At 41.8% G+C, this 26,200-nt stretch overlaps 1 protein-coding gene across 2 annotated transcripts in view; it reads right to left on the reverse strand.

Annotated features, from left to right (window-relative positions):
• Window positions 1-26,200, reverse strand: part of LOC139756435 (sister chromatid cohesion protein DCC1) — a 74,429-nt gene that overhangs the window by 20,280 nt on the left and 27,949 nt on the right. Inside the window, exons 6-8 of one of the 2 annotated variants that reach the window (XM_071675874.1) lie at window positions 24,860-24,951; window positions 13,602-13,802; window positions 404-529 (exon numbers count right to left, since the gene is read on the reverse strand). In XM_071675874.1, the coding sequence (XP_071531975.1) occupies window positions 404-529; window positions 13,602-13,802; window positions 24,860-24,951 (419 nt within the window). The remainder of the gene's footprint in view (window positions 1-403; window positions 530-13,601; window positions 13,803-24,859; window positions 24,952-26,200) is intronic. The other variant, XM_071675875.1, reaches the window with a different exon arrangement.

Raw genomic sequence — 26,200 nt, forward strand, 5'->3', positions numbered from 1 at the left:
ATTCTCTCATACAACTGAAACCTTTGAAAAGCATCATGCAGGAAAACATATGAAAAATAAAATATACAGTATCATTTTATCATATAATTTGAATGTTTTCAAGCAAACATGAGCAGTAATGTTTGGAAGACTCTATTAGAACCAACTCTTTCATATATCTTCTTTTTGAAATTTTTAATGAAGAGAACTGTGCATCAAACCTATATGAGAAATGAACATTCACTGAATCATTTTATTGATTATATGTTAAATGTTTTGAACTGAAGGGGTGCATGCGACCTAAGCTGACCCAGAAAAAATGGGAAACATACATGTTATTTTGAATTTGAATTATGGAGACCTTCAAATTTTAGATGTTTTACTTGTGTTACTGTAATACTTAACAAGTGAAAATCAGACAAACCTTCAGGGACACTCTGCTGCCATATGCTCAGAAACTCATGCAGGTTATACTTGTCTGCAGACCTCAAGAGAACTTCTGCACATAAACGACATACTTTATCATCACGCAGTGTGTACAGTGTATCTCCTGCAATGTTAAAAGGTATAAAAATGTGATTTCCTATTCAAGGTCTGAGAATGGCTGGCCTTAGACACAGTACAAGGGAACAACAACTAGGAGTGGTGTTTTCTCCTCTCCACACTGCTACTCAATAATTGCTAAGACACCTAATCCATCCAAAGCGGGATTGTTAGTGAAAGAGAAGAGGCATCTGGATGATTTCTGCAGAGAAATAGTGCAAATGATTGGGAGATATATAAAAGAAAGAGGCAGAGGGTCAAGAGAAAGGTGCAAGAGGTGAAAAAAAGGGCAAATGAGAGTTGGGGTGAGCGAGTCTCATTAAATCTTAGGGAGAATAAAAAGATGTTCTGGAAGAAGGCAAATAAAGTGCATAAGATGAGAATAAATGGGAACATCGGTGAAGGGGGCTAATGGGAGGTAATAACAAGTAGTGGTGAAGTGAGAAGAAGGAGTGAGTAGTTTGAAGGTTTGTTGACTGTGTTTGATGATAGAGTGGTAGATATAGGGTGTTTTGGTCGAGGTGGTGTGCAAAGTGAGAGAGTCAGGGAGAATGGTTTGGTAAACAGAGAAGAGATAGTGAAAGCTTTGTGGAAGATGAAAGATGGCAAGATGGTGGGTTTGGATGGTACTGCAGTGGAATTTATTAAGAAAGTGATGACTGTGTTCTTGATTGGGTGGTAAGGATATTCAATGTATGTATGATTCATGAAGTGCCTGAGGATTGGCAGAATGCATGCATAGTGCCATTGTACAAAGGCAAAGGGTATAAAGGTGAGTGTTCAAATTACAGAGTTATAAGTTTGTTGAGTATTCCTGGGAAATTATATGGGAGGGTATTCAATGAGAGGGTAGAGGCATGTACAAAGCATCAGATTGGGGAAAAGCAGTGTGGTTTCAGAAGTGGTAGAGGATGTGTGGATTAAGTGTTTGCTTTGAAAAATGTATGTGAGAAATACTTAGAAATGGATTTGTAAGTAGCATTTATGGATTTGGAGAGGGCATATGATAGGGTTGATAGAGATGCTTTGTGGAAGGTATTAAGAGTATATGGTGTGGGAGGTAAGTTGTTAAAAGCAGCGAAAAGTTTTTACCAAGGATGTAAGGCATGTGCACAAGTAGGAAGAGAGGAAAGTGATTGGTTCCCAGTGAATGTCAGTTTGCAGCAGGGGTGAGTGACGTCTCCATGGTTGTATAATTTGTCTATGGATAGGGTGGTTAGGGACGTGAATGCAAGAGTTTTAGAGAAAAGGGCAAGTATGCAGTCTGTTGGGGATGAGAGGGCTTGGGAAGTGAGTCAGTTGTTGTTAGCTGATGATACAGCATTGGTGGCTGATTCGGATGAGAAACTGCAGAAGCTGGTGACTATGTTTGGTAAAGTGTGTGAAAGAAGAAAACTTAGAGAAAATGTGAATAAGAGCAAGGTTATTAGGTTCAGTAGGGTTGAGGGAGGTAAGTTTGAAAGGAGAAAAACTGAAGGAAGTGAAGTGTTTTAGATATCTGGAAGTGGATCTAGCAGAGGAAGTGAGTCACAAGGTGGGGGAGGGGTTGAAGGTTCTGGGCACAGTGAAGAATGTGTGGAAGGCAAGAACATTATCTCAGAGAGCAAAAATGGGTATGTCTGAAGGAATAGTGGTTCCAACAATGTTATATGGCTGCGAGGCATAGGCTACAGATAGGATTGTGCAGAGGAGGGTGAATGTGTTGTAAATGAAATGAGGGCAATACGTGGTGTGAAATGGTTTGATCGAGTAAGTAGTGAAAGGGTAAGAGAGATGTGTGGCAATAAAAAGAGTATGGTTTAGAGAGCAGAAGAGAAGAAGGTGTGTTAAAATGGTTTGGTTACATGGAGAGAATGAGTAAGGAAAGATTGACAAAGAGGATATATGAGTCAGAGGTGAAGGGAACAAGGAGAAGCGAGAGACCAAATTGGAGGTGGAAGGATGGAGTGAAAAAGATTTTGAGTGATCGAGGCCTGATGATACAGGAGGGTGAGAGGCATGTAAGGAACAGAGAGAATTGGAACAATGTGGTATACCAGGGTCGACATGCTGTATATCACCTGACTGTTCTACTTCTATCTCATTCTTGTATCTCCCCTGATGATGTGATCATTACACGAAAGTGCACTTGGGAACTTATCGTGTTTCATTTTCCTGTGGTTTTATGCATATACTAGATCACATGCACCACTGTGACCTCTTCCATATATGTGTATATGAACATGTAAGTGCATAAATATGTGTATGTGAGTGGATGGATCTTTCTTTGCCTGTTTCCTGGCACTACCTTGCTAACGTGGGAAACAGTGGTCAAGTATAATATATATGTACGTGTGCAAAAGGAAAAAGTTGAGAGTAAATGTGAATAGGAGCAAGGTTATTAGTTTCAGTAGGGTTGAGGGACAAGTTAATTGGGATGTAAGTTTAAAGGGAATTTGTATGTAGCATTTATGGATCTGGAGAAGGCATATGATAGAGTTGATAGAGATGCTCTGTGGAAGGTATTAAGAATATATGGTGTGGGAGGAAAGTTGTCAGAAGCAGTGAAAAGTTTTTATCGAGGATGTAAGGCATGTGTATGTGTAGGAAGAGAGGAAAGTGAGTGGTTCTCAGTGAATGTAGGTTTGCGGCAGGGGTGTGTGATGTCTCCATGGTTGTTTAATTTGTTTATGGATGGGGTTGTTAGGGAGGTAAATGCAAGAGTTTTGGAAAGAGGGGCAAGTATGAAGTCTGTTGGGGATGACAGAGCTTGGGAAGTGAGTCAGTTGTTGTTCGCTGATGATACAGCGCTGGTGGCTGATTCATGTGAGAAACTGCACAAGCTGGTGACTGAGTTTGGTAAAGTGTGTGGAAGAAGAAAGTTAAGAGTAAATGTGAATAAGAGCAAGGTTATTAGGTACAGTAGGGTTGAGGGTCAAGTCAATTGGGAGGTGAGTTTGAATGGAGAAAAACTGGAGGAAGTGAAGTGTTTTAGATATCTGGGAGTGGATCTGGCAGCGGATGGAACCATGGAAGCGGAAGTGGATCATAGGGTGGGGGAGGGGGCGAAAATTCTGGGGGCCTTGAAGAATGTGTGGAAGTCGAGAACATTATCTCGGAAAGCAAAAATGGGTATGTTTGAAGGAATAGTGGTTCCAACAATGTTGTATGGTTGCGAGGCGTGGGCTATGGATAGAGTTGTGCGCAGGAGGATGGATGTGCTGGAAATGAGATGTTTGAGGACAATGTGTGGTGTGAGGTGGTTTGATCGAGTGAGTAACGTAAGGGTAAGAGAGATGTGTGGAAATAAAAAGAGCGTGGTTGAGAGAGCAGAAGAGGGTGTTTTGAAGTGGTTTGGGCACATGGAGAGAATGAGTGAGGAAAGATTGACCAAGAGGATATATGTGTCGGAGGTGGAGGGAACGAGGAGAAGAGGGAGACCAAATTGGAGGTGGAAAGATGGAGTGAAAAAGATTTTGTGTGATCGGGGCCTGAACATGCAGGAGGGTGAAAGGAGGGCAAGGAATAGAGTGAATTGGAGCGATGTGGTATACCAGGGTTGACGTGCTGTCAGTGGATTGAATCAAGGCATGTGAAGCGTCTGGGGTAAACCATGGAAAGCTGTGTAGGTATGTAATTTGCGTGTGTGGACGTATGTATATACATGTGTATGGGGGGGGGGTTGGGCCATTTCTTTCGTCTGTTTCCTTGCGCTACCTCGCAAACGCGGGAGACAGCGACAAAGTATAATAAAAGTATAATAATAAAATAAGTTTAAATGGAGAAAAATTGGAGGAAGTAGTGTTTTAGAGATCTGAGAGTGGACTTAGCAGCGGATGGAACCAAGGGAGCGGAAGTGAGTCACAGGGTGAGGGAGGGGGCGAAGGTTCTGGGAGCAATGAAGAATATATGGAGGAGAGAATGCTATCTCGGAGAGAAAAAATGGGTGTGTTTGAAGGAATAGAAGTTCCAGCAATATTGTATGATTGCAAGGCATGGGTTATAGATAAGCTTGTATGGAGGAAGGTGGATGTGTTGAAATAGTCTGGACATATGCAGAGAATGAGTGAGGAAAGACTGACAAAGAAGATGTATGTGTCAGAGGTGGGGGGGAATAAGGTGTTTGACCAAAATAGAGGAGGAAGGATGCAGTGAGAAAGACTCTGAGTAATTGGGGCCTGAAGATACAGGAGGCTGAGAGGCATGTATGGAATAGAGTGAATTGGAACAATGTGGTATACCAGAGTCGACGTGCTGTCAACAAACTGAACCAGGGCATGTGAAACATCTGGGGTAAACAATGGAAATGTCTGTGGGGCCTGGATGTGGAGAGAGAGCTGTGGTTTCAGTGCATTACAAGTGAAAGCTAGAGACTAAGTGTGAATGAATGTGGCCTTTTTTGTCTATTTTTCTAGCACTACCTTGCTGAAGCAGGGGGTAGCGATGCTGTTTCCTGTGGGATGGGGTAGCGCCAGGAATGGATGTTTGCAAGCAAATATGAATATGTACAAGATGATATATATATATATATATATATATATATAATGTTCTCGACTTCCACACATTTTTCAAGGCTCCCAAAATTTTTCGCCCCCTCCCCCACCCTATGATCCACTTCCGCTTCCATGGTTCCATCCGCTGACAGATCCACTCCCAGATATCTAAAACACTTCACTTCCTCCAGTTTTTCTCCATTCAAACTTACCTCCCAATTGACTTGACCCTCACCCCTACTGTACCTAATAACCTTGCTCTTATTCACATTTACTCTTAACTTTCTTCTTCCACACACTTTACCAAACTCAGTCACCAGCTTCTGCAGTTTCTCACATGAATCAGCCACCAGCGCTGTATCATCAGCGAACAACAACTGACTCACTTCCCATATCTCGGAAAGCAAAAATGGGTATGTTTGAAGGAATAGTGGTTCCAACAATGTTGTATGGTTGCGAGGCGTGGGCTATGGATAGAGTTGTGCGCAGGAGGATGGATGTGCTGGAAATGAGATGTTTGAGGACAATGTGTGGTGTGAGGTGGTTTGATCGAGTAAGTAACGTAAGGGTAAGAGAGATGTGTGGAAATAAAAAGAGCGTGGTTGAGAGAGCAGAAGAGGGTGTTTTGAAATGGTTTGGGCACATGGAGAGAATGAGTGAGGAAAGATTGACCAAGAGGATATATGTGTCGGAGGTGGAGGGAACGAGGAGAAGAGGGAGACCAAATTGGAGGTGGAAAGATGGAGTGAAAAAGATTTGGTGTGATCGGGGCCTGAACATGCAGGAGGGTGTAAGGAGGGCAAGGAATAGAGTGAATTGGAGCGATGTGGTATACAGGGGTTGACGTGCTGTCATTGGAGTGAATCAAGGCATGTGAGGCGTCTGGGGTGGACCATGGAAAGCTGTGTAGGTATGTATACACGTGTGTGGACATGTGTATGTACATGTGTATGGGGGGGGGGGGGGTTGGGCCATTTCTTTCGTCTGTTTCCTTGCGCTACCTCGCAGACGCGGGAGACAGCGACAAAGTATAAAAAAAAAAAAAAAAAAAAAAAAAAAAAAATATATATATATATATATTTATCCCTGGGGATAGGGGATTAAGAATACATCCCACGTATTCCCTGCGTGTCGTAGAAGGCGACTAAAAGGGGAGGGAGCGGGGGGCTGGAAATCCTCCCCTCTCTCTTTTTTTTTTTTTTTTTTTTTTTTTTTTTTTTTTAATTTTCCAAAAGAAGGAACAGAGGGGGCCAGGTGAGGATATTCCAAAAAAGGCCCAGTCCTCTGTTCTTAACGCTACCTCGCTATCGCGGGAAATGGCGAATAGTATGAAAAAAAAAAAAAAAAAAAAAAAAAATATATATATATATATATATATATATATATATATATATGTCTGTGTATGTATGTCTATATGCTGATCAGTATATGTTTGTATATGTACATGTATGGGTAAGTATATATGTGTGTATATGAGTGGATGGGTCTTTCTTCGTCCATTTTCTGGTGCTACCTCGCTGATTAAGGAAATGCCACCAGTGCTGTGTCATCATTAAACAACAAATGACTCAATTCCCACCCCCCTCATCCCCTACAAACTCCACATTCACCCCTCTTTCCAAGACTCTTTCATTTACCCCTCTCACCATCCTATCCATAAACAAATTATACAGCCATGGCGACATCACACACCAACCTTCAAAACATATTATGCAGCCATGGTGACATCACACACCAACCTTCACTTGGAACAATTCATTCTCCTCTTTTCCTACTTGTACATAAGCTTTACATCCTTGATAAAAACTTCTCACTGCTTCTTAAAGCTTTCCTTCCATAACATACTTTTAAAAGCTTTCCTACCACAATTTTTTTTCATACATATTCACCAATTCCTGCGTTAGCAAGGTAGCATTAAGAACAAAGGACTGAGCCTTAGAGGGAAAATACTCACTTGGCCACCTTCTCTGTTCCTTCTTTTGGAAAAGTAAAAACTGGAGGGGAGGATTTCCAGCCCCCTACTCCCATCCCTTTTAGTTGCCTTCTATGACATGCAAGGAGTACAACATATACCTTTAAAACCTTCTACAAGGCAACTCTATCAACCCTATCAGTTGCTTTCTCCAGATCCACAGAAGCCACATACAAATTGTATGTTTTTCTCTATCAAACCCATCGTATGCTTTCTCCAGATCCATAAATGCCACATACAAATCAAATGTTTTTCTGAGTATTTCTCACAAACATTCTTTAAAGCATACATCTGATCCACACATCCTTTGTTGTTTCAAAAACAACACTGTTCTACTCCAGTTTAATGTTCTGTACATGCCCTCACCCTCTCAATCACTGCTCTCCTATAAAACATACCATGTACATTCAACAAACTTATACCTCTACTTTGAACACTTGCCTTTATACAACAGCACTATACATGTGTTCCACCAAACCTCAGGCATCTCACCATAATCCATACATGCACTGAAAATCCTAACCATCAACACATTCACGCCCTTTCTTAAGAACTTCAACTGCAATACCAGCCACTACAACTACCTTGCAACATTTCATCTTATATGAAGCTTTCATCACCTCTTCTTTCACCAAACTACTCTCCTTAACTCAGAAGTTCATCCCTCAATATTTTATATTTATTATACTTTGTCGCTGTCTCCCGCGTTTGCGAGGTAGCGCAAGGAAACAGACGAAAGAAATGGCCCAACCCCCCCCATACACATGTATATACATACGTCTACACACGCAAATATACATACCTACACAGCTTTCCATGGTTTACCCCAGACGCTTCACATGCCCTGCTTCAATCCACTGACAGCACGTCAACCCCGGTATACCACATCGCTCCAATTCACTCTATTCCTTGCCCTCCTTTCACCCTCCTGCATGCTCAGGCCCTGATCACACAAAATCTTTTTCACTCCATCTATCCACCTCCAATTTGGTCTCCATCTTCTCCTTGTTCCCTCCACCTCCGACACATATATCCTCTTGGTCAATCTTTCCTCACTCATCCTCTCCATGTGCCCAAACCACTTCAAAACACCCTCTTCTGCTCTCTCAACCACGCTCTTTTTATTTCCACACATCTCTCTTACCCTTACGTTACTCACTCGATCAAACCACCTCACACCACACATTGTCCTCAAACATCTCATTTCCAGCACATCCATCCTCCTGCGCACAACTCTATCCATAGCCCACGCCTCGCAACCATACAACATTGTTGGAACCACTATTCCTTCAAACATACCCATTTTTGCTTTCCGAGATAATGTTCTCGACTTCCACACATTCTTCAAGGCCCCCAGGATTTTCGCCCCCTCCCCCACCCTATGATCCACTTCCGCTTCCATGGTTCCATCCGCTGCCAGATCCACTCCCAGATATCTAAAACACTTCACTTCCTCCAGTTTTTCTCCATTCAAACTCACCTCCCAATTGACTTGACCCTCAACCCTACTGTACCTAATAACCTTGCTCTTATTCACATTTACTCTTAACTTTCTTCTTCCACACACTTTTCCAAACTCAGTCACCAGCTTCTGCAGTTTCTCACATGAATCAGCCACCAGCGCTGTATCATCAGCGAACAACAACTGACTCACTTCCCAAGCTCTCTCATCCCCAACAGACTTCATACTTGCCCCTCTTTCCAAAACTCTTGCATTTACCTCCCTAACAACCCCATCCATAAACAAATTAAACAACCATGGAGACATCACACACCCCTGCCGCAAACCTACATTCACTGAGAACCAATCACTTTCCTCTCTTCCTACACGTACACATGCCTTACATCCTCGATAAAAAACTTTTCACTGCTTCTAACAACTTTCCTCCCACACCATATATTCTTAATACCTTCCACAGAGCATCTCTATCAACTCTATCATATGCCTTCTCCAGATCCATAAATGCTACATACAAATCCATTTGCTTTTCTAAGTATTTCTCACATACATTCTTCAAAGCAAACACCTGATCCACACATCCTCTACCACTTCTGAAACCACACTGCTCTTCCCCAATCTGATGGACTCTAATTTACATGATGGAGTCTATGTGGAAAAGCTATCTACATAACACTATTTTCAGGGAATGTAAATACTTTATTTAGCACAAAATGCCCATGCCCAGACTGATTAGGGCCCTATGCACTAAATTTGTAAGAACCTTAATCCCTGACTTTTTTTCTTTCATCTTAGATTTGCATAATTCATGTGGGTCAATCTGGACGTTCAAGAAAAGAAAATCTGGAGAAACATAAAATCACACTCCTGATATTTGCAATTATCCTTGTATCTTAATGTCAAAGAAACTTATTTTTCTGAGAATGTATCCACTTCATTCAACTAAAAAATGTTCAGGGCTAGATTAAGACTGTTTAAGGTACTGGGTACTGAATTTGTAAGAACCATGATCCCCCAAAAGACATTTCACCTCCTCAGATTTGATATAGGTCAATCTAGACATTCAAAAAATGAAATTCTGAAAAAATTTAAAATCACATCCATGATATTTGCAATTACAGGTTGTATCTCTCTAATCCAGCACTCTGTGCTCTGGCAACTCCATTGGTCTGGTGCGTTTTGGATATGACAAAATTGGTTTGTGGATATGCCACCAGGGAGGTGCTGTTAGCAGTACTAAGGCACCAAAATCTGTTTACACCACAGCTGAGCTAATTAACAGTCCTGTTAATTTTTTTTTTTTTTTTTTTTTTGCCACTGTCTCCCGCGTTTGCGAGGTAGCGCAAGGAAACAGACGAAAGAAATGGTCCAACCCACCCCCATACACATGTATATACATACGTCCACACACGCAAATGTACCTACCTACACAGCTTTCCATGGTTTACCCCAGACGCTTCACATGCCCTGATTCAATCCACTGACAGCACGTGAACCCCGGTATACCACATCGCTCCAATTCACTCTATTCCTTGCCCTCCTTTCACCCTCCTGCATGTTCAGGCCCCGATCACACAAAATCTTTTTCACTCCATCTTTCCACCTCCAATTTGGTCTCCCTCTTCTCCTCGTTCCCTCCACCTCCGACACTTATATCCTCTTGGTCAACTTTTCCTCACTCATTCTCTCCATGTGCCCAAACCACTTCAAAACACCCTCTTCTGCTCTCTCAACCACGCTCTTTTTATTTGCACACATCTCTCTTACCCTTACGTTACTTACTCAATCAAACCACCTCACACCACACATTGTCCTCAAACATCTCATTTCCAGCACATCCATCCTCCTGCGCACCACTCTATCCATAGCCCACGCCTCGCAACCATACAACATTGTTGGAACCACTATTCCTTCAAACATACCCATTTTTGCTTTCCGAGATAATGTTCTCGACTTCCACACATTCTTCAAGGCTCCCAGAATTTTCGCCCCCTCCCCCACCCTATGATCCACTTCCGCTTCCATGGTTCCATCCGCTGCCAGATCCACTCCCAGATATCTAAAACACTTTACTTCCTCCAGTTTTTCTCCATTCAAACTCACCTCCCAACTGACTTGACCCTCAACCCTACTGTACCTAATAACCTTGCTCTTATTCACATTTACTCTTAACTTTCTTCTTTCACACACTTTACCAAACTCAGTCACCAGCTTCTGCAGTTTCTCACATGAATCAGCCACCAGCGCTGTATCATCAGCGAACAACAACTGACTCACTTCCCAAGCTCTCTCATCCCCAACAGACTTCATACTTGCCCCTCTTTCCAAAACTCTTGCATTTACCTCCCTAACAACCCCATCCATAAACAAATTAAACAACCATGGAGACATCACACACCCCTGCCGCAAACCTACATTCACTGAGAACCAATCACTTTCCTCTCTTCCTACACGTACACATGCCTTACATCCTCGATAAAAAACTTTTCACTGCTTCTAACAACTTTCCTCCCACACCATATATTCTTAATACCTTCCACAGAGCATCTCTATCAACTCTATCATATGCCTTCTCCAGATCCATAAATGCTACATACAAATCCATTTGCTTTTCTAAGTATTTCTCACATACATTCTTCAAAGCAAACACCTGATCCACACATCCTCTACCACTTCTGAAACCACACTGCTCTTCCCCAATCTGATGGACTCTAATTTACATGATGGAGTCTATGTGGAAAAGCTATCTACATAACACTATTTTCAGGGAATGTAAATACTTTATTTAGCACAAAATGCCCATGCCCAGACTGATTAGGGCCCTATGCACTAAATTTGTAAGAACCTTAATCCCTGACTTTTTTTCTTTCATCTTAGATTTGCATAATTCATGTGGGTCAATCTGGACGTTCAAGAAAAGAAAATCTGGAGAAACATAAAATCACACTCCTGATATTTGCAATTATCCTTGTATCTTAATGTCAAAGAAACTTATTTTTCTGAGAATGTATCCACTTCATTCAACTAAAAAATGTTCAGGGCTAGATTAAGACTGTTTAAGGTACTGGGTACTGAATTTGTAAGAACCATGATCCCCCAAAAGACATTTCACCTCCTCAGATTTGATATAGGTCAATCTAGACATTCAAAAAATGAAATTCTGAAAAAATTTAAAATCACATCCATGATATTAGCAATTACAAGTTGTATCTCTCTAATCCAGCACTCTGTGCTCTGGCAACTCCATTGGTCTGGTGCGTTTTGGATATGACAAAATTGGTTTGTGGATATGCCACCAGGGAGGTGCTGTTAGCAGTACTAAGGCACCAAAATCTGTTTACACCACAGCTGAGCTAATTAACAGTCCTGTTATTTTTTTTTTTTTTTTTTGCCGCTGTCTCCCGCGTTTGCGAGGTAGCGCAAGGAAACAGACGAAAGAAATGGTCCAACCCACCCCCATACACATGTATATACATACGTCCACACACGCAAATATACATACCTACACAGCTTTCCATGGTTTACCCCAGACGCTTCACATGCCCTGATTCAATCCACTGACAGCACGTCAACCCCGGTATACCACATCGCTCCAATTCACTCTATTCCTTGCCCTCCTTTCACCCTCCTGCATGTTCAGGCCCCGATCACACAAAATCTTTTTCACTCCATCTTTCCACCTCCAATTTGGTCTCCCTCTTCTCCTCGTTCCCTCCACCTCCGACACATATATCCTCTTGGTCAACTTTTCCTCACTCATTCTCTCCATGTGCCCAAACCACTTCAAAACACCCTCTTCTGCTCTCTCAACCACGCTCTTTTTATTTGCCACACATCTCTTTTACCCTTACGTTACTTACTCAATCAAACCACCTCACACCACACATTGTCCTCAAACATCTCATTTCCAGCACATCCATCCTCCTGCGCACCACTCTATCCATAGCCCACGCCTCGCAACCATACAACATTGTTGGAACCACTATTCCTTCAAACATACCCATTTTTGCTTTCCGAGATAATGTTCTCGACTTCCACACATTCTTCAAGGCTCCCAGAATTTTCGCCCCCTCCCCCACCCTATGATCCACTTCCGCTTCCATGGTTCCATCCGCTGCCAGATCCACTCCCAGATATCTAAAACACTTTACTTCCTCCAGTTTTTCTCCATTCAAACTCACCTCCCAACTGACTTGACCCTCAACCCTACTGTACCTAATAACCTTGCTCTTATTCACATTTACTCTTAACTTTCTTCTTTCACACACTTTACCAAAATCAGTCACCAGCTTCTGCAGTTTCTCACATGAATCAGCCACCAGCGCTGTATCATCAGCGAACAACAACTGACTCACTTCCCAAGCTCTCTCATCCCCAACAGACTTCATACTTGCCCCTCTTTCTTGCCCCTGTTAATTTCTTATAGCCCCAAAACAAGTGTATAATGCTGACGAATCTGCCCTGTACTGGCATCATATGCCACACAAAACCCTTGCCCAAGATAATGGGGAGTCTCCATCTACAGGTAAGGACTCCAAAGATAGGGTAACAATTCTTGGAAGATAAAACCAAGATGAGGTAACTGGCAACAGTGCTCACCCAAGGGCCTTTAAAGGGGTCAGTTTCTATTTTCTGGCATTTTTTGTGGTCCGGCAATGGCCAGGTCCCAAGCTTGCCAGATTAAAGAGATACAACATGTAGCCTTGTATCTTAAAACCAAGTAAAAAACTTTTTTTTCCATGATTTTTCTGGCATGGCAACTAGCTCATAATTGATCAATAAAAAAAAAAGGGGGGGCATATAAAGATAATGTTCAAGGCCCACCTAAAATGTAGGGCCCCAACCTGTGCTTCTTAGGCAGTGTTGTAAATATGGCAGTGGGAAGTCTATAAAAGTTTAATTCCCACTTCAAACAAAAGAACTAACAATGCAACCTTTTGCGCATGAATCACATACAGTAATGTTCAAAATATCAAAATTTTGCTTAGAAGATTAACTGCTAATTCAACAAACAAACAACTATTTGCAATCAAAACATGGGGAATCAGGTAGAAACATCTTAAACATTGTTAAAATCTCTGAGAGAATATTTTAAAATACTAGGTGAATGTTAATCTAACTGCATGTACTCTATTCCTGATTACTGAATCCACGCAAAAATGATATCTACACTCACCATCTTCAGTATCTTTGTCAGAAGGCTTGAGGTAGTAATCAAAGCACTGTGTCATAATATTACGTGGTTCTAGCTCACTTAGCCCCTTAATGGCTTCACAGCGAGGAACTCCATCTAATGGCCATGACTTGGTTTCTATCATATTAAGTATATGTGAGACCACTTTGAAGTGATAGTCAAATTCCAACATTTGCCAAAATCCTAGAAAGGAGAAACTAGGCTTAGTTGATCAGCAAAATATAATGAAAAGGAGAGAACAGTCAGTCAAAGGTAATATGAAAGGGCAGGTTTAAATTCAATCAAAAGTCTTCCTTGATGGACAATATGGTAAAATAGCATCCAATGGATAATAAGCAGATAAAACAATATTGAAAATCTCTGATCCTTGTGACCATATACAGTTCAGACTTTGGTATTTGGCTGATTTAAGATATTCCACATATTGTGGTCAAAATATACTGAAACCTTAACACAGTGTTCTATATAACTAATGCAGGTTTAAATGTAATATGTTTGTAATCTATTACAAAGAGATTACATTTACACTGAATTAGGTTTAAAGGTAATCATTTATAATCATCTATACATACTACAAAGAAATTACATTTACAACTAATACTGGTTCAACTGTAGTCTGTTTGTGGTATAAGCAAACTATTTCAAAATTTATTACACTTAATTGCCATCTCCTGCATTAGTGAGGTAGCGCAAGGAAACAGATGAAAGAATGGCCCAACCCACCCACATAGACATGTACATGCATAAACACCTACACATGCACATATACATACCTACATATTTCAACATGTACATACACAGACATATACATATATACACATGGACATATTCATACTTGCTGCCTTGATCTATTCCCATCACCACCTCACCACACATAAAATAATGCAACCCACCCCCTCACCGAGATAGCACGAAGAAAAGACAAAAAAAAGGCCACATTCGTTCACACTCAATCTCTAGCTGTCATGTGTAGTGCACCAAAACCACAGCTCCCTTTCCACATCCAGGCCCCACTAAACTTTCCATGGTTTACCCAAGATGCTGCACATGCCCTGGATAAATCCACTGACAGCACGTCCACCCCGGTATACGATATCATTCCAATTCACTCTATTCCTGGCATGCATTTCACCCTGACTGCTCAAAATCTTTTTCACTCCATCCTTCTACCTCCAATTTGGTCTCCCACTTCTCCTTGTTCCCTCCACCTGACACATATATCTCCTTTGTCAATCTTTCCTCTATGTACTTGAATACCCCGTTGCTCACCAACATGAGACGAAGGGTATTCGAGTACATAGTATTCGAATAGTTATTTCCTATTAGCCAGGTCCATAGCCTAACAGTAGCATTCCCGCCTGTGGCACAGGGGTCTCGGGTTCGATCCTGGCTGTTGGAGGTTTGTATGTTCTATGAAGGTGCGTGTTCCTATGCACTTTGTTCGTATTCGTATACCTCCGTGCTGTACAATTAAGTTCGGAAATAAGCTATCTGCTAGCTATGTGCGCCTGTTGGGAAATGACCGTGTTGTACAATTAGGTTCGGTAAAATGCCATCTGCTGGCTATGTGCGCCTGTTGGGAAATGACCGCTGTAGACCCCGTTCCTCACCAACGTGAGACAAAGGGTATTTGAGTACATAGTATTCGAATAGTTATTTCCTATTAGCCAGGTCCATAGCCTAGCGGTAGCATTCCTGCCTGTGGCACAGGGGTACCGGGTTTGATCCTGGCTGATGGAGGTTTGTATGTTCTATGAAGATGCGCGTTCCTATGCACTTTGTTTGTATTCATATACCTCCGCATTTTACAGCTAGGTTTGGTAAAATGCTATCTGCTGGCTATGCACGCCTGTTGGAAAATGACCAGTGTAGACCCCGTTGCTAACCAACGTGAGACGAAGGGTATTTGAGTACACAGTATTCAAATAGTTATTTCCTATTAGCCAGGTCCATAGCCTAATGGTAGCATTCCCGCCTGTGCCACAGAGGTCCCGGGTTCGATCCTGGATGTTGGAGGTTTGTAAGTTCTATGAAGGTATGTGTTCCTATGCACTTTGTTCGTATTCGTATACCTCCGTGCTGTACAATTAAGTTCGGAAATAAGCTATCTGCTAGCTATGTGCGCCTGTTGGGAAATGACCGGCATAGACCCCGTTCCTCACAAACGAAGGGTATTCGAGTACATAGTATTCGAATAGTTATTTCCTATTAGTCAGGTCCATAGCCTTGCAGTAGCATTCCCGCCAGTGGCACAGGGGCCCCAGGTTCGATCCTGGCTGTTGGAGGTTTGTTTGTTCTATGAAGGTGCACATTCCTATGCACTTTGTTCATATTCATATACCTCCGCATTGTACAGTTAGGTTCGGTAAAATGCTATCTGCTGGCTATGTGCGCCTGTTCGGGAATGACCAGTGTAGACCCCGTTGCTCACCAACATGAGGCGAAGGGTATTCGAGTACATAGTATTCGAATAGTTATTTCCTATTAGCCAGGTCCATAGGCTATAGGCAGCATTCCCGCCTGTGGCACAGGGGTCCCGGGTTCGATCCTGGCTGTTGGAGGTTTGTATGTTCTATGAAGCTGCGTGTTCCTATGCACTTTGTTCATATATATATTTTTTCTTTTTTATACTTTTTCGCTGTCTCCCGCGTTAGCAAGATAGCGCAAGGAAACAGATGAAAGAATGGCCCAACCCAGCCACATACATATGTATATACATACACATCCACACATGCACATATACATGCCTATACAACTCAACATATACATATATATACACACAGACATATACATATATACACAGGTACATAATTCATACTGTCTGCTTTTTATTCATTCCCGTCGCCCGCCCACCACACATGAAATGACAACCCCTCCCCCCGCATTGAGCGTGAGGTAGCGCTACGAAAAGACACCAGTGCTGTATTATCAGCGAACAACAAATGACTCACTTCCCAAGTTCTCTCATCCACAACAGACTGCATACTTGCCCCTCTTTCCAAAATTCTTGCATTCACCTCCCTAACAACCCCACACATAAACAAATTAAACAACCATGGAGACATCACACACCCCTGCCGCAATCCAACATTCACTGGGAAGCAATCACTTTCCTCTCTTCCTACTCGTGCACCTGCCTTACATCCTCAATAAAAACTTTTCACTGCTTCTAATAACTTGCATCCCACACCATATACTCTTAATACCTTCCACAGAGCATCTCTATCAACTCTATCATATGCCTTCTCCGGATCCATAAATGCTACATACAAATCCATTTGCTTTTCTAAGTATTTCTCACATACATTCTTCAAATCAAACACCTGATCCACACATCCTCTACTATTTCTGAAACCACACTACTCTTCCCCAGTCTGATGCTCTGTACATGCCTTCACCCTCTCAATCAATACCCTCTCATACAATTTGCCAGGAATACTCAACAAACTTATGCCTCTGTAATTTGAGCACTCACTTTTATCTCCTTTGCCTTTGTACAATGGCACTATGCAAGCATTCCACCAATCTTCAGGCATCTCACCATGAGTCATACATACATCAAATAATCTTACCAACCAGTCAACAATACAGTCACCCCTTTCTTTAATAAATTTCACTGTAATACCATCCAAACCTGCTGCCTTGCCGGCTTTCATCTTCCGCAAAGCATTTACTACCTCTTCTCTGTTTACTAAATCATTTTCCCTAACCCTCTCCCTTTGCAGACCATCTCGACCAAAACACCCTTTACCTGCCACTCTGTCCTCAAACACATTCAACAAACCTTCAAAATGCTCACTCCATCTTCTCACATCACCACTACTTGTTATCACCTCCCCATTAGCCCCCTCCACTGATGTTCCTATTTGTTCCTTTGCCTTATGCATTTTATTTACCTCCTTCCAAAACATCTTTTTATTCTCCCTAAAATCTAATGATACTCTCTCACTCCAACTCTCATTTGCCCTCTTTTTCACCTCTTGTGCCTTTCTCTTGACCTCCTGCCTCTTTCTTTTATACATCTCCCAATCATTTGCATTATTTCCCTGCAAAAATCCTCCAAATGCTTCTCTCTTCTCTTTCACTAATAATCTTACTTCTTCATCCCACCACTCACCATTCTTTCTAATCTGCCCACCTCCCACGCTTCTCATGCCACAAGCATCTTTTGTGCAAGCCATCACTGCTTCCCAAAATACATCCCATTCCTCCCCTACTCCCCTTACATCCTTTGCTCTTACCTTTTTCCATTCTGTATTCAGTCTCTCCTGGTACTTCCTCACGCAAGTCTCCTTCCCAAGCTCACTTACTCTCACCACTCTCTTCACCCCAACACCTCCACTTCTGATAAACCTCTACATATCTTGACCTTTGCCTCCACTAGATAATGATCAGACATCTCTCCAGTTGCACCTCTCAGCACATTAATATCCAAAAGTCTCTCTTTTGTGCGCCTATCAATTAACACATAATCCAATAATGCTCTCTGGCCATCTCTCCTATTTACATTCGTATACTTATGTATATCTCTCTTTTTAAACTAGGTATTCCCAATCACCAGTCCTTTTTCAGCACATAAATCTACAAGCTCTTCACCATTTCCATTTACAACACTGAACACCCCATGTACACCAATTATTCCCTCAACTGCGACATTACTCACCTTTCCATTCAAATCACCCATCACTATAACCCAGTCTCGTGCATCAAAACTACTAACACACTCACTCAGCTGCTCCCTAAACACTTGCCTCTCATGATCTTTCTTCTCATGCCCAGGTGCATATGCACCAACAATCACCCATCTCTCTCCATCCACTTTCAGTTTTACCCATATGAATCTAGAGTTTACTCTCTTACACTCTATCACATACTCCCACCACTCCTGTTTCAGGAGTAGTGCTACTCCTTCCCTTGCTCTTGTCCTCTCACTAACCCCCGACTTTACCCCCAAAACATTCCCGAACCACTTTTCCCTTTTACCCTTGAGCTTCGTGAGGGTGAGGGAGCGTACGGGGAATAGAGTGAACTGGAGCGATGTGGTCTAATGGGGTCGACATGCTGTCAGTGGATTGAACCAGGGCATGTGAAGCGTCTGGGGTAAACCATGGAAAGTTTTGTGGGGCCTGGATGTGGAAACTGAGCTGTGGTTTCAGTGCACTATACATGACAGCTAGAGACTGAGTGTGAACGAATATGGCCTTTGTTGTCTTTTCCTAGCACTACCTCGTGCACATGCGGGGGGAAGGGGGTTGTCATTTCATGTGTGGTGGGGTGGCGATGGGAATGAATAAGGGCAGGCAGTATGAATTATGTACATGTGCACATAAGTATACGTCTGTGTGCATATATATATGTATACGTTGAGATGTATAGGTATGTATATGTGCGTGTGTGGACGTGTATGTATATACATGTGTATGTGGGTGGGTTGGGCCATTCTTTCGTCTGTTTCCTTGCGCTACCTTGCGAACGTGGGAGACAGCGACAAAGTATAATAAAAAAATAAAAATAAAATACATATATAGACACACATTCTCTCTTGCATGCCTTCAACCATTCCTGCTGCTACCCCACTCCACGGGAAACAGCATTGCTATCCCCTAGCAGGAAAACTGACAAATAAGGCCACATTCATTCACGCTGAGTCTCTAGCTGTCATGTGTAATGGACTGAAACCACAGCTCCCTTTCCACATCCAGGCCCCACAGACCTTTCCATGGTTTATCCAGACGCTTCACACGCCCTGATTCAGTTCACTGACAGCACGTCGACCCCAGTATACCACATCGTTCCAATTCACTCTATTCCTTGCAAGCCTCTCACCCTCCTGTATGTTCAGGCCCTAATTGCTCAAAATCTTTTTCACTCCATCCTTCCACCTCCAATTTGGTCTCCCACTTCTCCTTGTTCCCTACACCACTGACAAATACATCTTCTTTGCCAATCTTTCCTCACTCATTCTCTCCATATGTCCAGACCATTTCAACACACCCTATTCTCTTCTCTCAACCAAATTCTTTTTATTTCTCTTATCCTTTCATTACTTACTGGATCAAACCTCCTCACATCACATATAGTACTTAAACATTTCATTTCCAACACATCCACCCTCTTCTGTACAACCCTATCTATAACCCATGTCTCACAACCTATATAACATTGTTGGGACCACTATTCCTTCAAACATACCCATTTTTGCTCTCCGAGATAACGATCTCTCCTTCCACACATTCTTCATCGCTCCCAGAACCTTTGCCCCATCCCTCACTCCGTGACTCACTTCTGGTTCCATGGTTCCATCGCTACAAAGTCCACTCCCAGATATCTAAAACACTTCACTTCCTCCAATTTTTCTCCATTTAAACTTACATTTCAATTAACTTGTCCCTCAACCCTACTGAAATTAATAACCTTGCCGTTATTCACATTTACTCTCAACTTTCTCCTTTCACACACTTTTCCAAACTCAGTCACCAACTTCTGCAGTTTCTTACACAAATCAGCCACCAGAGCTATATCATTGGCGAACAACAACTGACTCACTTCCCAGGCCCTCCCCTCCCCAACAGACTGCATACTTGCCCTTCTCTCCAAAACTCTTGCATTTACCTCCCTAACCACCCCATCCCTAAACAAATTAAAAATCCATGGAGACACCAAACACCCCTGCCAGAGACCAACATTCACTGAGAACCAATCACTCTCCTCTCTTCCTACTCATACAAATGCCTTACATCCTTAGTAAAATCTTTTCATGGCTTCTAGCAACTTATCTCCCAAACCATATATTCTTAAAACCTTCTACCAAGCATTTCTGTCAACCCTATCATATGCCTTCTCCAGATCCATAAATGCTACATACAACTCCATATGTTTTTCTAATTATTTTTCACATACATTCTTCAAAGCAAACACTTCTGAAACCACACTGATCTTCCCCAATCTGATGCTCTGTGCATGCCTTCACCCTCTCAATCAATCAACTAAAACAATATAAAACTTTAAATAAGCAAAAGTTAACAGAAATATATACTCCAGATTTTCACCATTCTTCTTGCAACTACAAAAGCAGGGAAATGTTTACTTGAAATAGAAATTAAGAAAAACAGATTGGAAGGAAGGGAAAGAGCACCTATGTAATGAGCACTTGCCATAAAGCAAGGCTATAACAGAGTTCACCTCACATACCACACTCCAACACACATAATGCAGTTATAAATTTTGGACTCATCTGAAATATTTTTTAGCTGACTAACATTATTTTACAGGTTTCTGTACCCCTTATAATCTATTTCGCCTGGTAGAACATGAAATAGTTTCCATCTTTTTTGTTGGATACTAAATCTTTGTTGGTACCTGTATGATACAATTCATGATACTCTTTTGGATGTAATTTCATCTCTCTTTTTGAATAATTCTATGCTGAATACACTTTCTTTCATCTTCTTAATTTGTTGCCATGTATATATCATGAGCCTGGGGAGATACTGAACACCACTTGCAAGTGGTTATGCTGCAAGTGAGAAACCATCTTCAGTGACACTATATAACTGTCAATAAACCAGTAAAAGGGAAGAATACTAGATGTGTAAGCAGACTGTCAAAAAGTTGACAAATTGAGGAAAGCAGAGAAAAAGTAGATGAAGATTCTGGAAGAAAATTGAGTGAAAAGTTTAAGGAAATTAAAAAAATGTACTGGATGGAGATGAAAATGGAAAGAGGTGGATGTAAGAGTGGAAATGTTCATGTGAAAAGTAAAAAAGAGGAGTTGCCGAGTCAAATGGAGGTGGTGAAAGGAAGATGGAGAGTATTCTGAAGAACTGATGAAAGTGGGAGAAGGTGAAGCAGCAGGTTTTACAAGCATGGGTATGGAGAATGGAAGGAAAAGGATACAAATGCAGGGGTCTATAACAAGGGGGATAAAACGGGCAATAATGAGGCTGAAGGTAGGAAAGGTACCTGGAATGTATGGGATTATGACTGAAAAGTTGAAGTATGGAGGAGAAAGTGTAACAGGTTGTACCTCTCTAATTCAGTGCTCTGTGGTCTGGTACATTTTGAATCTGCCACCATTAGTTTGTGGATCTGCCACCAGGAAGGTGCTGTTAGCAGCACTAAGGTGCCAAAATCTGTTTACACTGCAGCCAAGCTACTTAACAGTCTTGTTAATTTGTTATATTCAGTTTTTTGCTGAAAATGAAAGCCAGAAAAGTTTAAAGTTTTGGAAAACTTTGAAATGTGCCAGGAGTACAGAAGGTGTAAGCATTTCTGAGGAGATGCTTACTGAACAGGCTGAATTTTGGGGAGATGCTTACTGAACAGGCCGAATTTTGGGGAGATGCTTACTGAGCAGGCCAAAGTTTTTCAAAGACACCTAAAGCTAGACTATGACTGAATATTCACAAGGATGGTTATACAAGTTTAAGTGGAGACATGGAATTTCAGTACATAGAGCGTATGGTGAAAAGGTTAGTGCTGACAAAGAAGCTTGAAGTGTAAGGTGGTATCAAAAGAATCGATAAAAAATCCAATTCTCTATTAAACAACCAAAAGCAACATGTCTTAGGTGAGAGAGAGAGTACGAGCCAGCAGCCTGGCTGGGGCTGACGCAGCGCGAGCTAGCTGCCTTGATGATAACAATAAAACAAAAATAGGAACAGGGGTTGACCAAAGCCAACTACCAACCTATGGCCATTTGTTACATTAACTACTCGTCACAAAGCTGTAACAAATTTTGTGGATGAATTTGCAAAGTCAGTGGCAGCGGAAAACCTAGACCCAGAGCAAGTGTATAATGCTGACGAATCTGCCCTGCATTGGTTATATGCCACGAAAAACCTTTGCCCAAAATATTGTGGAGTCTCCATATGGGGGTACATGATGTAATCTGATTTTTTTTTTTTTCTTTTTTTTTTTATACTTTGTCGCTGTCTCCCGCGTTTGCGAGGTAGCGCAAGGAAACAGACGAAAGAAATGGCCCAACCCCCCCCATACACATGTACATACACACGTCCACACACGGAAATATACATACCTACACAGCTTTCCATGGTTTACCCCGGACGCTTCACATGCCTTGATTCAATCCACTGACAGCACGTCAACCCCTGTATACCACATCGCTCCAATTCACTCTATTCCTTGCCCTCCTTTCACCCTCCTGCATGTTCAGGCCCCGATCACACAAAATCCTTTTCACTCCATCTTTCCACCTCCAATTTGGTCTCCCTCTTCTCCTCGTTCCCTCCACCTCCGACACATATGTCCTCTTGGTCAATCTTTCCTCACTCATTCTCTCCATGTGCCCAAACCATTTCAAAACACCCTCTTCTGCTCTCTCAACCACGCTCTTTATATTTCCACACATCTCTCTTACCCTTACGTTACTTACTCGATCAAACCACCTCACACCACACATTGTCCTCAAACATCTCATTTCCAGCACATCCATCCTCCTGCGCACAACTCTATCCATAGCCCACGCCTCGCAACCATACAACATTGTTGGAACTACTATTCCTTCAAACATACCCATTTTTGCTTTCCGGGATAATGTTCTCGACTTCCACACATTTTTCAAGGCTCCCAAAATTTTCGCCCCCTCCCCCACCCTATGATCCACTTCCGCTTCCATGGTTCCATCCGCTGACAGATCCACTCCCAGATATCTAAATCTGATGTAACAATAAAAACCTTGTTTGGAAGCATTAATGGCTGTATCATTTCCTGTTTTAAGTTTCGCTCTACCTTTGATAATACAACAACATGTATGAGGAATGAGCTGGCAAGACTAGGGGCCAGACATACATTTACATAGGGGTTCCCTTAGGGATCAATTTCTGTTTTCTAGCATTTTCTGTGGTCCGGCAATGACCAGGTCTCAAGGATTGTGGATCAAAGAGGTTTAACCTATAGAGTGAATGCATCTAATATGAAATCTAGCATGCAAACAGGAGGTTGTGCCTTAGGATGTATGTAGCAACTATGGGGGAATGAGTCTGTTAAGTATACCAGGAAAAGTGTATGCAAGTGTTGACAAACAGCGTGATGGAGGAGGGTGACTGTAGAATGTGAGGAGCAGAGTGATGGAAGTGACAGAATGCAGAGTAAGTAAAGAGCAAGGGGTTTTAGGAAAGATAGGGGATGTGGATCAGGTTTTTGTGCAGGAAATGACTGGAAAAGTATCTACTGAAAGGTAAGAAGCTGTATGCATCTCAAGGATCTGGAAAAACTGCAATGGCATGGGATGTGTTATGGACATATGTGATAGGGAAACAACTATTAAATGGTATGAAAGCCTTCTATAGACTAGCAAATGCATTTGTAAGAGTAGATGGAGAGTTGAGCAAAGGTTTAGGTATATATGTGGGTATGAGGTAGGGCAGTGTGGTGTTACCATGGCTTTTAAACAAATATAGACAGATGGAGTGATAAGAGAGATGAAAGCAAAACTAGGGAAAGGGGGTGCAGAGATGGAATGTGGTGGTGAGATATGGGGCTAGTGACAAGTCTGTTTGCAGATGATACTGTGCTAAGAGTTGCAAAGGATTGTAAGTGTTTTTTATGATGTGTGTATGCATAGGTGAATGAAGACAGATGAGAATAAATGTAAAGTAAAGGTGTCAGAAAAAAAACAAAGTGAAAGTATAGATTTTGCAAAACCCTACAGAGTGAAAGAAGAAAGTGTACTAAATTGTGTTATAGATATGGGGCTAGAAAGATTGGATGTGACAGAATTTAGGTATTTAGGAGCTATCTTGGGTAAATTTGGTGATATGGAATGGGAGACACAGGAAACAGCAATATGGGGTTGAAGAGTCATTGGGTCCCTTAACAGCCCCTTGAGGGAAGTTCTTGGAGGGAGTGAGCATCAGAGATACAAGTATAAAGATAGATAAGACACAAAACTGTTCTTTGAAAGATGCACAGAAAGAGCAACAAGATGAAATGAAATTTTGCAAGAAAATTATCAGAAAAGATGTAAAGTAGTTATGGAATCTGAATTGTGGACAAACAGAATACAATAAGTGACACAACTGTGTAAAAATGTTGACAGTGTACAGTATTCTGAGTACTTGAATGAAAGTAAAAAAGTTCAAAAGACAGGAGCCTATGAGTGCAAAACTCCCAGCATATGCTGTGCAAGTATATAATTACATATACAATATCAGCAACCCCATTCGTTTGACCTTTAGAGGGATACCTGAAAGACAATGTTCAACAACTATAAAACTCACCATACAAATGATAGGCTTCTAGCTCTTGTAAGGCTTTGTCCAACTCTTCCTCACTACACTGGACCAGGTCAAGAAGATCACTCCAGGTATATCTGTAAGTAAGGCAGTGCTACAAATTCTTGTAGTTCTTGATCAACTATCCTGGATTTAGCAATATATATCTTCAGATACATAACAATAAACAATATTAATGGTTACTTATATTTATTTATTATACTTTGTCGCTGTCTCCCGCATAAGCGAGGTAGTGCAAGGACACAGATGAAAGAATGGCCCACCCACCCACAAATACATGTATATACATAAACGCCCACACACGCACATATACATATCTATACATTTCAACATATACATATATACACATTTAGATATTCATACTTCCTACCTTCATCCATTCCCACCGCCACACTGCCACACATGAAATGGCACCCTCCTCCCCCAGGGTGCAGGTTGCGCTAGGAAATGACAACAAAAGCCACATTCGTTCACACACAGTCTTTAGCTGTCATGTGTAATGCACCACAACCACAGCTCCTTTTCCACATCCAGGCCCCACAAAACTTTCCATGGTTTACCCCAGACGCTTCACATGCCCTGGTTCAATCCACTGACAGCACATCGACCCTCATATACCACATTGTTCTAATTCACTCTATTCCTTAGATGCCTTTCACCCTCCTGCATGTTCAGGCCTCGATAGCTCAAAATCTTTTTCACTCCATCCCTGCACCTCCAATTTGTTCTCCCACTTCTCCTCGTTCCCTCCACCTCTGACACATATATCCTCTCTGTCAAGCTTTCCTCATTCATGCCCTCCATATGATCAAACCATTTCAATACACCCTCTTCTGCTCTTTCAACCACACTCTTTATTACCACACATTTCTCTTACCCTTTCATTACCTACTCGATCAAACCATCTCACACCACATATTGTCCTCAAACATCTCATTTCCAATACATCCACCCTCCTCCGCACAACCTTATCTATAGCCCATGCCTTACAACCATATAACATTCTTAGAACCACTATTCCTACAAACATACCCATTTTTGCTCTCCACAATAACATTCTCACCTTCCACACACTCTTCAATACTCCCAGAACCTTCACCCCCTCACCCACCCTGTGACTCACTTCTGCTTCCATGGTTCCATCCACTGCCAAATCCACTCCCAGATATCTAAAACACTTCACCTCCCCCACTTTTTCTCCATTCAAACTTACCTCCCAATTAGCTTGTCCCTCAACCCTACTGTACCTAATAACCATGCTCTTATTCACATTTACTCTCAGCTTTCTTCTTTCACCCACTTTAACAAATTCAGTCACCAACTTCT

Source organism: Panulirus ornatus, chromosome 21, assembly GCF_036320965.1.
Source record: "Panulirus ornatus isolate Po-2019 chromosome 21, ASM3632096v1, whole genome shotgun sequence".
NCBI classification, from domain to species: Eukaryota; Metazoa; Arthropoda; class Malacostraca; order Decapoda; family Palinuridae; genus Panulirus; species Panulirus ornatus.